The 17,835-nt window shown below is 40.4% G+C and overlaps 1 protein-coding gene across 1 annotated transcript in view; it reads left to right on the top strand.

Annotated features, from left to right (window-relative positions):
• LOC118561584 (protein diaphanous homolog 2-like) overlaps positions 1–17,611 on the top strand; it is a 28,359-nt gene extending 10,748 nt beyond the window's left edge. The window contains exons 2-4 of the mRNA XM_036133732.1: positions 9,038–9,139; positions 12,823–12,917; positions 17,448–17,611. Coding sequence (XP_035989625.1) covers positions 9,038–9,139; positions 12,823–12,917; positions 17,448–17,546 — 296 coding nt within the window. The 3' untranslated portion in view covers positions 17,547–17,611. The remainder of the gene's footprint in view (positions 1–9,037; positions 9,140–12,822; positions 12,918–17,447) is intronic.
• The last annotated feature ends 224 nt before the right edge of the window (positions 17,612–17,835 follow it).

Raw genomic sequence — 17,835 nt, 5'->3', positions numbered from 1 at the left:
TTCCATAGCGGGGGTGTTAGCGGACACCAGGTGCAGCCGATCGGACCGGCAACTAGCGCCTTCCCACCAGCGCTCAAAGCACAATGGGTCACAACGAGCCTGCTTTGGTACAACCAGAGAACGGTTTCCTAGAACTGATTGGCTGTCAGGCTCAATCCATTCGCTGCCCCCAGGAGCATGTCTCCATGACCAATGTAAGAGGCAGAGGCAGAGGCAGATTCTTCCCACACTCCCTCTGCCTTTGAGAGACAGCGAGAGAAAACAACAGTCGTGTGCAGATGATTAAACACAGTTGTTAAAAGGGTGCGGCGAGCCCCGGGTCATTGGCTCTGGGTTATTGATTTGGGGATTTATTCAAATATTTGTTTGTTTGTAGGCATTTTTTTATTTTAAACATACTGCAAAAGTATATTTTTAACAGAAGGAGTCAAGAACTCTAATAAATCAAACATTGAAAAACACATCTATAAACTTTGGGCGAGTTTAAAATTAATTAGTTATATCCTGACCTAGAAAGCCCTCAAAATAGTATCAATCAAGCACATTAGGTCATAACTCTTATGCTGCTGCTGCGCTTCCTCCCTCTTACCAAACAAAATTGATTGTTTTTACAGGAATGTTGTAGGAATCTTATCCTTCAGTCGCTGTGACCGGCCGCCTCTCGGCCACAGAGGCCTGGGGACATGACGGCTGTGTATGAGTTCCACTATTTGCTGATTGCAAGGTCAATGCTTGCGTGTTACTATGCAGAATGCTGATTGTCTAGGATAGACTGGCTCTGTTTTGTCTAACTGCTGCTGTTGGGTATTAGAAGGGACGGTGGAATGAAGATAGTCGGAGACAGAGCAGATGGACAGGCTGCAGCCGTGGGGTGCGATTACTTTCATCCATGTAATCTCTGCTCCGTTTCTCAATAAAGTGCTGGAGCTTGACCACTTCACCGTTTCCTTATTCAATAACTCTGGGAAGTCGGTCATTGTTTCGAATTCCTTTAACAAGGAAACATCCAGCGTGTTCTGGAATCCGTCTCCTTTCCCTCTTGGAATAGAAATGGGAGGGTCACTAAGGGAGATCTGTGCTGTCTCAATTAGAAGAGGAGGCGTTTTTCTCACTGGGCTCTGCTCCAAGCCCAGCTGTGCACCTTCCACCGTGGGCCGAGCCGCTCCCTGCATACTGAAGACATTACTGGCCACAGGTCAAAGTGTCACTCAGTGGGACTCATCCTGCTTCCTGTATACGCACCTTGTATTCATAGATAAACGGAACCAGATGCTTTTAAACAGCGATCTGATTACAGATACATTTAACTTTTAACTGGAGATTTTTTGTAGCAATTTGAGTTTCAATCACCATGATTACTGTTATTATTATTATTATCATTAGGCACTACTTTACTCTGTTATCATTAGACGAGATAATTATTGCATAGTTGACAGCCCTCACTGTTTAATGGTTCACCTTGACACGGGGAGTACTCTTAAAGTCTTTTGGGGAATAAACAACTTGTTGGTTAAAGATAGTCACTAGACAGCATATCATGTTTACAAATTTAGGATGGCTACATTTATATTCATGAACAAAGTCAAGAAATATATCAAGAAGAATATACAGGGGGGAAAAAAGCAGGCACTAGGTGAAATTTGATATAAAAGTGATGATTTTTACATCTTGTATGCTAAAGTTGAGCAGTTAGCACATAATGCAGTGGCCATCCTAGACAAAAGTGTTAGTAGCAAATTTTGTAGCTCAAATTTGAGTTTATCAAGTGACGGTTTATAAAATTATTAATGTATTGGGGAGAAGGAAGGCAGGAAAGCTGTTGGTTGAGTAGCTTGGAGACCTAACAAACCAGCACCCTACAGTAGAAGTTAAAAGCAGTGCGTCACAAGGCCTCTCTGCTTGTAATTCTCTAACCTGGCAAATGACCAAGTCCCAAACACAGTAAACAGAAACTCTAAAATTCTCATCCTAAAATGTGACTCAAGCTTAGGCTCAATCATCCACTGCTGAAAGTAAGAGGTTTAAGTGAGAGGGTTCATCAGTTTAACGCGATCCGACGACAGCAGCAGACACTTTTTACTGACTAAGGGCACACGGAAAGTCAAAACTTTGGTTAATAAATGTTTTTTTGTCTTAGTTGATAAACTTTATGATCACAAACAACAGCTGGAAGCGGTCAGCCTGTTTACTCCCTCTTTAATTTATGTCTCCTGACTCATCCTGGTACCCTGATCTGGTGATCCTTGTAGTAAAAGTGCTTACTTCATCTTTTTTCTTTGTTGCCAGTAAGCAGTCACACACCCATTGAACAAATTCTACTTTGAGCTTTACTATTTTTATCAAGAAAAAAACAAAAACAACATCCCATGTTCAACAATAGTTCACTGTATGAAGTACTCCCTGTTTCTAAGAGGTGCGGCTACAAAGACTCTTTTTATTTGTCAAAAATAGTTTTAAACCCATTCATCTGCACCTATCTCAACAATGGATAGGCCAATTATTGTTTATTTTTTCTTCTGTTATGCTTTATAGCTCAAAAATATATTGGCCTTTTTACCTAATTGGGAGGCATCTGTTTATTATTGTGAAAATGTGTATTTAATCTAGCAGCAAGTGGTTATAGCTCAAGTCATATGCTTCTACATGTTTGTTATTCCTTTTTGGGGTTCCTGGTTTGCCAAGATGACAGCAAAATAATTAATTTCAAGTCTGAATCAGTAGGGGAGGGATTGCCCTTTTTTTTTTCCGAGTGGGAGCTTGCTTTTAGCATCCAAGACAGTGGGCGGAGTGGAAAAGCTGTGTATCCACTCATCAGATTGACTTGTAGGTTAAGAACAAAAACTCCCTTTAAAGAAAGTGAACATAGACATTACAAACTGGATTTTTGTTCAACGTGCTCTCTTGCTTTTACATATTTATTTTTCGTTCAGCATTTAGTTGGCATTGCCTCTTTTTTCAGCTGTTCGCGTTTTAGCATATATACATAAAAACATGTGTATTAATGTAGTCAAGCTCTGCAGAACCGGTATTTCCGTGGCAGAGGGCAGTGGCTTTTCTTCAGGATGCGTCTCCTTCAGACAGGCTGGCAGATTTCCAGTTGCTAAATCCTCAGCATGAGTCCCTGAGATGGGGAACGGGGCCCATGTTTCCAGGCAGATTGCACATTTGAAGGAATAAATTGCTTCGAAGAGGACAAGACTCCACATTGTCTGTTCCACTCTGTGTTCTTTTGCCTTTAAATATGTTAGTTGAGGGCGTGTCATCTGCAGTGTTCTTTCCAAGGCCTGTTCGTTTTTTTTTTTTTTTTTTATGCCTGGTGGCAGAGCTCTTCTGACGAGTCTCTGTCCGGAAGTGAACATGTGGTAGTGTTTAGCTTTCTAATGCCCTGGGTTTTATGGACGTCTTGAGGGAGATATCTCATGGAAGGCGACCAGGATAGTGATTCTGGGCCAGCAAACAGACTGGACGTCCAAGTGTTGGAGAACTCTTGTTATCATAGACTATCCCATGGGTATACCTCAATCCAAGGCCCACAGAGGCGGATGCCAAATCGTCCTTAATGAGCCAAAGTTGTTTTTATTTTTTTTCAGTCAAACATTTATGTGTGTTTTCGTTCAAATTTAACAATTTGGTGACTCCCTCTGGCACGGAGCAATCTTCAACCCCCCCAGTTAAGACTTAGACTTAGACTTTCTTTATTGTCATTTTGTATACACAGAGTGCATACAGAACGAAATTTCGTTTTCACACAGCTCAGAAATATTGCAGTAACTCTACAGGATACCTTGCAGTGAATTACAGTACATGATAAAGTGCAGTGATCAGTCGCAGTCACTTACAGTATAAATTTCAATTTACTTCCGGATAAAGTGCAGCAGTGAACAGTAGGCAGTTGAAATGTAAACAATGTAAACCAAATGTAGACAAATATGCAGTAGGGTGCAGCAGTGATTTAAAAGTAGACAGTTGCATTGTACACAGTTTTGCAGTACGTTTCCGGTTAAGGTGCAGCATCAATTTTGCAGAATACGATACAATGTGCAAATCAGCGAATCTAGTGTGGTACACTTTTATACTTCAGCAGTTCAACAGTCTGATGGCAGCAGGGAAAAAGCTTTTGCAGAACCTAGTGGACCTGCAGCGGATGCTGCAGAACCTCTTTCCAGAGGGCAGCAGGGAGAACAGTCTATGGTGGGGGTGTGAGGGGTCCCTGATGATGTTACGGGCTCGAGACACACAGCGCTGCGATGAAATGTCTTTAATGGATAATATCTAACAATTACGCTGACCACAGGCGTTTGTTCATGCCTGTACGTTAGATGGTGTTTTTACGGAGAAATATACTAAAATATGCTTAAAGCGCTTCACCCTAGCAATGAAGTTCTGACTGTCACTGATTCATTTTTGTATTTCCCTTCCTAAAAGTGTTTTAACTCACATTTGGGAATATAAAGTCTAGTTAAACATGAACTGGACATGAAATGCATGTTGGCAAATATGGTTATCCTTGTAAATGTTTCATATTTAGAAGGATGACTCATTTATTGGGATGAAATAAAATTCAAGACATACAAGGAGCTTGAAGGTCTTCACAGATTTTATGTTCTTTTGGATATTGATTAAGCTTTGACTTAAAGACTGGTTTTAAGGACAACTGACCACACAGTTTGTCCAAATGCTGCGGTTCTTCAGTCCTCCTTTCGAGGTTGACCTTTTACCAAAACTACTTTCAGATGTCTGTTTCAAAAAATCCTACATTAAGGAGGGCATGCAAAAGACAATATACGAAAGAAGCTTATTTAAAGGTAATACAATTCTGCAAACTTAAATTGTGTCTTGACAATGTTGCATTTAAAATTGCTCAAGCTTTTATAGCATTGTTAATAACCAATGATATAAAATAGCAACAGATGTAAGAAAAAAAAAAGTGAATAAAGTAAAATCTCAGCAGCACTAAGTTTTAGATATGGTCTTTTCAAGTTTTCCAATAAAGCGTAAGACTTTTGACAACTTTGATGTTTTTTAAGAATATAATAAAACAGTAAAGAAGACCTTTAAGGTTATTCTTAGTTTTCCAGACAATGTCATAGCAACAACAGATTATTCTGTCTTTTTCTTCTGGGATTTTCATTGCTATTGTCTTTATCTGATAAATAAAACGTCCCTATTAAAGGGCTTTGTTGTGCAACATGTTCCCAGATTTTTTCCAGCCACACCAGTCTCTCCATTGTGTGACTGCTTGAGAGATTCTGCTGACAAATACGAGGGCCAGCACTGTTTTCACAGTATTAAATTTTAGCCTTTGGACAACCAGAGGAACACGTCCTACTGTTGGCAACGACTTCAATCAGCTGTCGGGGACCTATGATGTCATGCGGGTTAAGCTTTTTTAGGGCTGAAGAGGCAGTAATATAACTCATGACCAGCATTTGCAAAGTTTTATTTCCAGTAAAAAGAAAAACTTTCAGGTTTTAAGCCAACCAGAGGAAAGGATTTCTAGTAACCATCTGCAAACTTCTGTGTTTTGTTTTCATTTATGAAACTTTCGCAGCTTTTTTTTTTTGTTGTGGCCAGCCATCTGGGTATATGCCACCTATATTCATCCTCTCCACACACCTGGGACTCCGACTAGTGTGGCAGCTTGAAATGTGTGCAAGCCCTCCAGGGCCCATCAGTCCACATGCAGCACTCAGAGGAAACACATGCGACTCGTGGCATAATTGAGTCAACCGGCGGAAAACTTTAGTAGCAGGCCGCCTTCTGATGCTACTGCTCTGCTCCCAGCAGGAGAGCTGTGAGACGTATAGGTTGGCTTCAGAAAGAATGGTTCATTATGAGGTTTAAAAGGCGCTCTCTTTAACTACGTGCAGCATGGGGGCCTGGAGGCAAGGGCGAACGCCGGGATACTGAGAGCACCCCGGTGAGAATGTAAGGTATCATGATGAGAGATTAAAGTGGCCGTACAGTAAATAGATAATAGAGGTTGTTGAGAATAATTTGTTGCAAAAAAAGGAGCTGACTGTTTCCTCCCCTTCAGCTTGAGTTGGTCTTTGTTTTTATGGTAATCACAAAGGAAATGGAGGATGTTTCTTGAAATCAAGGGGGTTGTTAGTGCTTAGCTATTTAGGAAATGTGAGAAAATGAAAGCTGTTGTTGCTGGTATGCGTACGGGTTTGTATTTTACTTGGGTTTTTTTTTTTTTTTTGGTGGTTTTGGGGGATCTAGTAGAACCATGCTGTTGAGATATTGTTTCATATATTGATACGTATTTTCACCTACTGTAAAATGACTAGCTTGAAACAATCCTGTGCAGGTCCTTCTCAGTCAATTAGAAAATCTTTGAAAAGGTAATTTGTTAAACACCCATTACACATTGATGACATTAGGAGTGATGTTTTTACAAACGTTAATTTCAGTGGATTCAGAAATTCAGTTTCTCAAAAAAATGTTATATTGCAAAAAAGGGACTTTTAGTGGTGATTATTAACCCTTTTATAGCACTATTTATTGTGCATTGCGTTCTACAGTACTTTTTCCTTCCACCAAACTTTCTATGCACATGGTTAAATAAAGCATTCTGTGAATTTTTAACTTATTTAGAAACAAGGATTTGTGGTTTGCCCTCCTGGTTGAGGGTCTGTGGTTATCAGCTGGACAACTGTCAAGTCAGCAGTCTTCCTCTGATTATGTACGTCTTAACATAACACCTCAGTCTTACCTGGGTCTTACGCAATGCTTACCTTTCTGGGAAACTATTCTCGGAGCTAAGCTATTTTTATTAACAGAAAGAAACACTAAAGATATACAATTGTTGATGCAATTATGTTGAATAGTACAAGTTTCGCTTTGAGCAATTTAACTAATGAAATAAATTAACTTTTCAGTGGTATCCTATTAGACTGAGGTGCATTTGGATATAAACCTTCCTTTTTCAACGTGGAAATAGGCCGTCAAAATGACATAACAGCAGCAAAGGGGGAAACCCATTTATTTTTGAAGACCTCTGTTGGTATCTGGCAGCGGGCCTGGGCAGCAGCTCCTTTGGGTCCTGTAGGTTGCAGGATGCAGCCTTCATTGGTAGAAGTTGTTTTGGCGCGGTCCGTGGGTGTTGATTTGGATTGAAATCTGATATGTTTAGAGGCCAGATAATCACTTGGTCCTTTGCCATTTCCCTTAAGCTGTTCCTGAGCAGTTTGGCTGTGTAGGAGGGAACATCGAGGCCACTGACAGGGAGTGTCTCCACAATGGATTAGTGCGCTTGCTCAGCCACAGTGTTGTGTTGTTCCAATAAGTCAAAATACCTTCCTAAATCAGAATCTTTTTCGACATAACCTTGGGCGCCACTTTAACTCAACTTGCTTTATTTGTTGAACCTATATTTCATGTTTTACATTTATTAAATCAATGGGTCGTCAACTGCCGTCTGGTATATTAATTTTGGTCAAGGGGTTCAAGCTTTATTTCTGAGCTTTTTAAATGACAGTAACAGAAGAAATATTTTGACACTTTTTCCAGTGATAAATCATTCAGTACATGGGCTGCGTCGTTCCCTCATTTAATAATTAACCTGTATTCCACATCTACTTGAAACACATTTTGAAATCTCATGTCCCTCCTCTCCCCATGTAGCTTTTGTCAGAGAGGGGGACCCAAAAAAAAAAAAAAAAAAAAAGAAAAAGGAAAGATGCGTATGCATGCAGCTTCTATTACAGTCATATCTGAATTAACGGTGGGGGCCTGAAGTTCTGTGGGCCCCTAAAGGAGCATCTTAGTATTCTGACAGAAAATCAACTATAATTTTATCTGTTTCATCAGTTTAAACCTACTGGCAATTTAGCAATACTTAACACTGTAAACAACTGCATCCCTGATGTGATGTGTTGACAGCGCGCAGTGTTAGGTAGGCGCCTTAAGCATTCCTTCTCCTAGGTGCCCAGGAGATGTTGCCTCTTTGATTCTTTCTTCAAATATGCAAGCCAGCACTAAGGGAGCAGATTGTTTGTTCTAGATTTCCTCTGAGACTCCCACCTTGGGCTTAGACAGAGCAGTTGTGATGATTAGCAACAAAGTGTGCTGCCTCACAGAAACCGTCAGGGGAGAACGGAGGATCTAAGGAGTCTTCTTTCTCGCGTTGCTCCTCCTTTATTGTGGGAAATTAAACTTTCCTCAGTTCTGTATCTCTGCTTTAATATGTTGTCCTGCTGCCGTGTACAGTAGGCTTTTAGACTAACTTCATGTCATTTGCAGATACACAGAATGTTTTTTTTTTTTTTTTTTTTTTGCTGACGTGCTACGTTTCCTCAGTGTGGAAAGTCAGAAAGGTCTTCATTACGAAAGAAGTGGTCTGTTTATTGCTGGGCCAGTTTTGTGAACTGTGTTCACTTAAAGGTTTCTTGGATTGTTGGGGAGTAGAAGTTGTATTTTACCTTTGGGAGTTGAAATACTTAACATTCTTGTCATCCTACTCCTCAGCAAATGACCCCTTTTTTTGGCAGTCCTAAAGAGAATAAAAATAAGGAGAGCTTAGTTTGCAAAACAGTTGTTGCTCATGTCTTAAATCCATCTGACTGTAGCTGCAGTCCATGCCTTGTGAATCTTGTGACGCTTTACATTCCTCTCAGAACTGAGGTTATCCCCGTTGCCAGTGCACTTTTATCTGCCACACTTTTTTTTCCTTTCCCCAAACTTTCCTTGAATAAACTCTTATACATGCAGTCTGTAAACCTTTTGGTGCCAAATGTTGAGAAGCGGATCAAATTAACATTTAACTATATTTACATATAACCAAATTAATTCATCTAAATGTTTCTATTATCCAGTCATCTTGATAGATCAGTTATATACAGTTCAATTTGACCATAATTATGAAACAATGCAGTCAAATTCATTTTAGAATATGATGCCAATTAGTAAAAATTTAATGGAGGAAGCTTAGCAGATTGCATCAAGTCATTAACTTCGCAACAACCCACTACATGGCATATAGTTAACCAGCAGTTCTAAAGTTTTTTTTTTTCTGTTTTTGCTTCTGCTGCAGTGAAAAAAGATGTGAGCGATGAGACAGATGACCGAGTGCCACAATTCAAGAAGAAGGCAAAGGAACTTCGTATCCTGGATGCCAAGACAGCGCAGAATCTGTGTAAGTAGCTCCCCTCATGTACGCCTTAGATTTCTGTTTGGTTCATGAAGCATTCTTCACAATGATGTTCTTTTATCTCAGAAAAGTCTGTGCTTTTTTTCCGCAACGCAGCTGTTTATATTCCCACGAGCAGGAAAACTCAGCTGCTGGTGGGATAAAAAAAAAAAAAACTATTATATTAACACCCTCAATGTTAGGATAGTGAATTATTGAGCCCTTTGTGGGAACTTGAGGATGTTTTTGGCAATAATATAGCAGTCAAACTAAGTCCATATAGCTTTATTTCAAGCCTTGTGTGTCAGATTATGCAAAGCAATTCTTAACAGACTTGACGGTTTGAGCTCCATGTGGGTGTTTTAATTCTCATGGAGCCCAAGCAGACTTCTGCAAGCTTTCAGTTAATACTGGATACTAATATAGAGTTATATTAAAAAAGAAAGCAAAAGAAGTCCCAGTTTAGTTTTTAAAGTGTAGAGGATCTAGACTTTACCAGGTTAGAAAAATTAACTAAATCCAACCTCAGCTGGACAAAAGCAAACACCACACATTCCACTATATTATTATTTATTAAACAACATTTTGTTAAAAACTAAGTGGAGGCCAGAACCATCCAACAGTCTAGAAAGTGTGTAATTACTTTTTACCAAGTCTAAATAAGCCTTATTAATCATAATGTCATTTGTTTTTGCAACAAACTTTTAAAGCCCCAGTGTATACGATTTCTCAAACTCAATGAATTACAAACAACTTCACCGTAGTAGCTACTACGGAAGCCTCAGAGTATCATAAGTGTTAAAAGGTAAACATGTCCGGCATGTATTAGCTACTGCTAATAGCTACGGTCATCGTGTACAATGGTTTTCGGCACTGTTGCCAAGTCTACTTGTTTATTTTTTTCTTCTAAAGCCGCTTGGGAATTACATGAGTCGCTTTTTTGGCCTCGTTTCAGTCGCTTATTTGGGGTTTAAAATAAGCAACTATAAAGACGAGTAAAGAGACCCGGCCGGTCTTGCTGCTGTGCTACAGACAGTGAACGGGCCGGCCGATATCTCTCCGCGTACTGAGGCGTCAGGGTGAGAGAGGCGGACAAAACGGCCCCTTTCTGCCGGGAGGAGTAGTTGCTGGACTGCACTGCCATATTTCTAACATAACGGCAAAAATAAACTTCACTGTTATATTAAATGAACTTACCTGCCCAGCAGAAAGCCTGCAACATCCGCATCAACCTCCTCATAATTATCTCCACTGGTAATAATAGCTATGCAAATATAGACCCTTTTTTCCCGGTTATTACTTCTTTTTATTTTCGTGGTTACTTTCTTTTCCCTTTCGCTGAGCAAAGAGTATGTATGGTCCTCCATTTCAACAGAAAATGGCAAACAGAATTATCTACTGTCGTCTTTGCTTGTTTCAGAAAAAGAACACCATGCCAGCAGACATACATGATGCTGGTAGTTTAATCATGAGCTGCTTTGCTTCGTTAGGACCCAGATGACTTTCTTCCTCGAACCAGAAAATGCTAAAGCAAAACTCGCTGCGGTTATACAGCAGGACAGTGATCCAAAGCAGCACAATAAGGCAATCTTTTAGTGGCTCAAATAAAATACAAAACAAAGGTAGCGGAGGGGCCTATTTAAATATTTTGCCCAAATGCTCAGAAACCCTTCAATATTTTCTAAATGGAAATAATTCTGCAAACAGGAGTTGGCCTCTGTTCCTCCACTGTGATATAAAATATTCAATTATCACAAAAGCTTGAAGGGAGTTACTAAATTTGATTGATCATTAGTTGTTATTAAAAGGTATTTGTTAATCTTAAACATTTCAATGGCAAAAAAGCAAAAACTGAAGAAATCTAAAAGATGCCAAATGTGTATTTTTTTTATGTAGCAATGACATGGGTTTCAGCATTTAAAGCTAAAATCTCCGTCACTGTAACCTACCCCACAATTAACTGCTTCACTAAATACAGTCGGTGCAGTTTGTCCTGTTTGGTGCCTTGTCACGAGTCGACCACCCACCGCAGCTTGCTGACAGTGCTGAGGGAAAGGTTTTTGGAGACAGATGGACACAATTTACCTGATAGTAGTATGCATAATCATTTTAGCGTGGTACATAAAGTGGCACTGACATGACAATCACTCATACTGTCCCACCACCCATCCCAGTCACTGAACCTTCACATCGGGATTGAGAAGAGAGCTCTGCCGGGTTCAGGGGTAGGCATTGAAAATGATTTATGATGCGGCAGTGTGTGTCAATGCGACTCAGGAGAGCAGTGTGTTTGTGTACGACAACAGGATTCCCATCATTTCCTTTGTGAAGGTGGGAATGTTAACGCTTATTTTTCCCTTCCTGCCAAACCCGAAATCCATCTGCTGGCTCGGTAATCAGACCTGGCACTGGCACCTATCAACAATGTCAAAGCCATAGACGTGTGCGGTGACATCATTTGCGAGTGCTCACAGTGGCATGCATGCAAAACGCCAGATGTAGACATGTAGTCCTTATAGCGCATCGTCTAACAATCAGGGTTCCTACGCATTTCTCAGGTCCATATTTCATATATGCAAGCTATGGCAGAATCCTCTTTTTTAAAAAAGTATAAGAACAGAGGTTTGCTGTGAATGTATTGCATAAATAACTAGCAAGGTCAAGATTTACATGCAAAACCTAAAAAGATGGATGGATGATTGATCTGCTCATCCTCCTGCACCCCTGATTAGTCTCTGGTTTTTGCAATTTTAAGTTTCTGTGTTTAGAGTCTGACCCCAGTTGAAGTTTCCCCCATACGTTCATAGTGATCTTCTGGCTCTAAACTTAAAAATAAAAGCTTAAAAAGGACTTAAAATGCCGAACGTTTTTACTGTGGAAAGTCTTGGCATTAAAAATGTGTTGGATGCCTAATTGTGCCTCACAAACTTTGCCCATTCTGGCATCAATTAGCTTGGAAGCCAGGAAATAATCAAACAAGTGCAACGTGACGGCACACAAACGCGGCCGTGGCATCTTCCCAGGTAGAACATGGTGTTGTGGAGTCACAGCATTAGCATAATGCAAGTTTTGCCGTCCAAGAAAGGTTAATAAATACAAGAGGTATTTTATATTAAAAGAAATGGACAATTAGGAAGAAAAAACAAAAACAAAATCCCCACTTCTCTGCTAGTTTCATGTCAGATACAGACGTCAGGTCCCGCCGCTGCAGTTGTATGGCAGCTGTTGAGTGACTGTCTTCCAACTCATTACCAAAGCTCCACCTGTGACTTCCACCTGGATACACCATCAGCTCCAATTTCCAATGTAGCCTCCCCACCTGGAGTGTGAAACACCCACCAGGCTTCCCCCCTGAGGCAAATTCAGCGTGCCTCTTCGTATCCACCCAAACAAAAACATGTCGCCTTCCTGAGCGCCCAGCTCAAGCTGCAACTGTCGTGCTCATTTTTCCGAGGTTCCTGTTTCAGATTGGCGGTTTAAAATAAACAAAATCTGTCACCTCGCAGGTGAATCTTGATGTTTTGCTTTGCAGTTTTTGTCAGGGTAGCACCAGCTTTTTTTTTTTTTTTTCCCCCGAATGTGATCGTTTTGTCTGAGGAGCGATGAGTGCCAAAATGTCAGCGTGAGTGAACCCTGCAGTCTAATAAAAAAGTGAGGTAAATGACTCTCTTCTCTCTACATCACAACAGCAATTTTCCTGGGCTCGTTCCGCCTGCCTTATGAAGAGATCCGGGACATTGTGCTGGAGGTAGACGAGGAAAGACTGAGTGAATCACTCATCCAGGTAAGACTGATGCTCACTGTAGTGTGTTAGCTTCTTTTTTTTCACACAATCTCTCACTCTCTATCATGAAAACAATTTTTTATTCTTGTTTTCTTTCTTTTTTTTAAAAAAAACAGCGTATGTATGTGCGGGCAAATGAAAAATGTGTTCATGTGAGAAGATAATTTTTGAATTTCAGTGTCTGGTGAGCAGCTTTTCGACCCTATTTTAAACCTGCTTTGGTTTATTTCTTGGCTTCAGTCACTCTTCAGTCTCTTGTGGACTGTGCAATTATGAGAGGATTCATCCTCTCATAATGGACGATGAAGGACGAGACTTGGCAAAGTCTCCTCTGCTCCACCCTCCTCTTTTGCTTTTGTCTTTAAACCGTGATTGATGAGCTTCCTAAAGGCTACTTGTTTTTGTTCTCCTTTTATTTATATTTTTTCGGCCTCAGAAGGCCTTAATTGAAAATGGGGCGGGGTCATCTGAGGTGAAGATGCATCACTGGGCAGCGTAAAGCCTCGCCGTCTCTTCCACTGTCCTTGTGACTGAAACAGTCATGTTGTATTTGTTTGCGTTTCATTTCATCAGTAGGAGGTGTGGACCTCAGGGGTGAGTAGCAAATAGGAGATTTGATTTTAATAAAATCCTGGCAGTGATGCATTGCCCTGTGTGCGTGTATTAAAGGTTTTTTTTACAACTGTTATGGGGTCCGATCAAGCTGCAGATTTCAAGTTGAAGTGCTAGTAAAAAAAAAAAAAAGGTTTAATTTCTATATTTTCCCTTAGGCCGTTCCCACATCGCTTGTCACTGTTTTCTGCTTATTTTCCAGATATGAATAAGACGACAAACAGAAAATAGATTTGTGTTTCCAAACTTTTTCATCCATCAACTCGCCTATCGGTTCATGCATGCACTCATTTGCCTGTCCGTTTGCAGGATCCATATTTAAAGCCTGGCCATTGTAGAAACATCCGTCACAAACTTGTAGCGACCATTTGTATTTCTCATTTAAAATGGGGCTGAATGGTACGGAGAACTCCCTTTTAAGCCTGCAAAGGTCTGGCATGTTGACATGACAAACACGAGGAATGTGCAAAAAGCCGGTGCACACCAGTAAGAGTTGAAGAAACAATCCATATTTAGGTTGTCGGAAAACCGGAAAGGTGAAACCAGGGGCCATTATAGTGAGCTGTGATGACCTTTAATGGGAATAATAGGTAATCTGGTAAAAAGTACGGAGTGTTAGGTTATGAGACGACACATCCCCCTCTTTGCTTTGTGAAAGAGAAAGGAAGTTAAGGTGTTGACCTTTTCCCACCTTTAGCCTTTTTCTGTAGTCTCCATCTCCCGGCAGGAGAGCCGTGTCACCAGCCAATCCCCAGCTGGCCCCTTGTTGCACACAGCATCAGACAAATGGGCCACTCCATCACATGCGCACCGTCAAACAGCTGCCATTACACTGACCTGATCCGACTACTGATGGTATTCAGCCCAACTGGTACTGGAGACCTGTCATTTTTAACACGTAAAGCATTTCAATTAGCAATCCTTATCGTGAGGCGAACATTACAATTTAAATAAGTGAATATTTCTAAATAAAACAGAGACGGCTGAAAGGAAAGAAAATGTCTATTTAATGTTTAAAAATAACACTGTCATGTTGATTTTGCCATACAGATCAGTTTGACTTGTTCTTCCAGCTGAACGTGTAAAGGTTAACCCAACCTGCACAGAACCAGACTGGCTCCCGGCATTTTCTCTGCCAGCATGTTCTGCGTCTCAGCAGTGGTGCAAACACAGATCTTACTTGTTGTAAAATGGTGACAAGTAACCAGCCCCTTATTGCTGGTGTCTAAGCATTAAACCAGGAAAAAAAACTGTTTCCACATGCAAATAGCCAGTCATTCACTGTGGGAGACTTTCCTTTGTTGCCTTCACATCCCCCATTTCCCTCTTTAATAAATGTGAATCAGGGCAGCGGAGCTTCTAACAAAGCGTTGGGCTCGATGGGACTTATGAGAGCAAGTGATTGAGTCAGCAAAAGAATGTGGAAAAAAAGCTAATGTCACAAAGTCCAGAGGGACGTGGGAGGTCCGAATGAGTTTGCTAATCAGTGCCGGAGGACCGGGCATGGGGAAAATGTCTGCCTTTTTGGATTCATGGCAGCTATACTGTGTCAAGGTTTTTGCTTTTTTATTTATTTGTTCCTAATACAAAGCATCTTTGCCCTGTTAGCTCTTAAAAAAACCTTCATTGTACTTTTATTACATTTAATATTGTATTTAGGCTATCATACAGTATTAATAAAACCACATGCAGTTTCAAAAATCAACATCAGCCATCACTGTCTGTAGTTCTGGTTTTCAGCTTTGTTCCTGTCAAATTCCTTGTTTGACACTTTTTTTTTTACTTCTAAATTTTCAGAGTTATTATAATAAAGAACATTCTGACATGCTCATAAATACGCAACATGCTACATCAAAGGTAAACTGTAACCTTTACATTTTTTGGATTTTCTAACTAAAATCAGGCATTTACATGAAAAAGACAACTTTTTGGACTTTTAATGACAGTGAACTTTTCCGGTTTTAGGCCTTTAAGGATTATCCAAATTATTTCTATTTGCTAAATGGCAAAAAGATGTGGGAGTATTTGATAGAATTGTATTTCTAACTCTGTGGCTTGGATCAAGTGTTTTAGGCTCCATGAGCTTCTTAAAAGAGTTTTCCCTGACAGAAGAAGTCAGGTTTGGAGATTGCCTTGCTCTTACATGCTTTTAAAATTTTCTATGAGCCATGCTTTGGTCGTTGTCGATTGCAAGACACTTTTATTACTGCCAAGGTTTTACTTCCTGTTGAAAGCCTTGATATGTTGCTTCACTGTTTCCTCATAATCTCTCTCCTCATGGTTTCATCTATTTTGTAAAGTGCACCAGTTCCTCCTCCAGCAAACAGCCCGACAGCATAATGCATTCACCAGCAATACTCCACAGTTAGTCAAGGCAAGTTTATTTGCATAGCACATTTCAACAGCAAGGTGATTCAAAGTGCTTTTACACCATAAACACATTAAAACAGTCATTGGCTGTGAGACCAGTAACAAACATTAAAATTGTATCAAGGAAAACATCAATACACATCAAATATGTTGGTCAATGGTCCAGTTATTATGGGCCGAAAGCAACTCTAAACAGGTGGGTTCTCAGTCTTGATTTAAGGGAACTCTGTGTTCTGGCTAGGGTTGTTCGGTTTAACCGGTACTGATTTGGTGCCGGGGTCCTGCGGCATTTAAAACGGTACTGTACTGCATTTGGATGGTACCGGTACCTGCAGCGCTGCCCACGGCGCCTGCAACAGTGTGGTGGCATGGCTGAGAGGACGAGGAGCAAGTCGGAGAGAGAGGGAGAGAGACACTGTTAGGAGGATAAAAACAAAACTATACACATGAAACAAGAGTTTTCAAACCCCTCTAGTGACTTTCTTTCAGAAAAGCAACTAGGAGAAACTTTTTTCTGTCTTGATGGAGACTTTGGCGACAACACGTAAAAGCATCGATCGGTCTGCAGTTTACTGTTTTTAGCGAGCAGTGAGTGCTGCTGTCAGCCCCTCCCACCTCCCAAGCACTGAAGTCAGGTCTTCGTCCTGCTGCTGCGTGCAGACCGCCTGCTGAAGGCGCCGGGAGGAGGAGCCCCGTTCCTCTGCGTGTCCACGTTTCAAATGAATCACACGTGTGCAAAGCTGCCGCTGATCCTGCCCTGGTCTACAAAGCGGGATGTTAATGGAATTATTTTTTTACTGAACCGTCATAATGATCACGATCATGATGACTGTCGAAGCTTTCTTCTCATTATAGAAGCTTTTATTTCTAATAAAATCACAATGTTACTCTCATATCATCATCACCGATTTATTCTGGCAATATTATGACTTTCATGATTCATGATTTATTGTCAGCGCGTGTTACTGTGGTGAAATTGCTTTCAGGACATAATGCAGTTTAGACTTCACACGACAAACAACAGACAATAAATAGTTTTTGTTTTTATCCTTCTAATTCAAAATTGTCTAAGTATGGCCTGATCACTGCAGTTTTGACTCAATGATAATTTTTGTTTTATCTTTTTATTGTAAAAAGTATTGAAAAGTATCGAAATACGTGCTGGTACCAGTACCAATACCAACATGTTGATAACGTGACAACACTAGTTTCAGCAGTTAGTGTTGGTGTTCTCAGGCTTGCAAGCTTCCCCCATTTTTTTCTCAAATGTCATTATTATGGCCTAATACTTATGTTTTAGCTTCCTCAGACCACAGGACATATCTGCAAAATTTGACTTCTTTGTTTCTGTGTGCATCCGCAAAGTGAAATCTTTTAAGTGTGCATTTGGAGTAATGGCTTCTTCTATTCTTCCATCTACCTTTAGAAGGTCTTTGGCCTTTGTTCTGGGGTTGATATACACATTTTACGGCCAAACAGGTTCACAGGACCAGCCTCCTTCCTAAACAGTGTGAAGGTTGGACATTACCAGAGTGTTTATGCTTGTAGATGATTGTTTGGAGAGATGAACGTGTGGTCCCTTCAGGCATCGGGAAATTGCACCGGGGGATGAAACAGACTTGTGGAGGTCTTCAATTCTCTTCCTGATAATTTGGAGAAAAAAAACTTCCCCCCATGATGTCACACCAGGAAAGTAGGCCTTATTATTACGGTTGGAATAAAGTTATTGGAAGTTCATAAAGCCATGATGTTATCTGTCTTTTTCCAGCCCACCACCCATACAGCCATTTGACTAGAAAATAACAGTTTGTCATAGTTTCACAGTGAAAAAACAGTCAGCAGCATCTCTCGTTTGGAGTGTGAATATCACACAAAAATCTATATACAAAAAAATTATACAATAAGTAATAGAGAAAGCAAAGATTAAGCAGCAATC

Source organism: Fundulus heteroclitus, unplaced genomic scaffold (assembly GCF_011125445.2).
Source record: "Fundulus heteroclitus isolate FHET01 unplaced genomic scaffold, MU-UCD_Fhet_4.1 scaffold_674, whole genome shotgun sequence".
Classification (NCBI taxonomy): Eukaryota; Metazoa; Chordata; class Actinopteri; order Cyprinodontiformes; family Fundulidae; genus Fundulus; species Fundulus heteroclitus.
The sequence above is the reverse complement of the archived record's forward strand: the minus strand, read 5'-3'. Positions and strand labels throughout refer to the sequence as shown.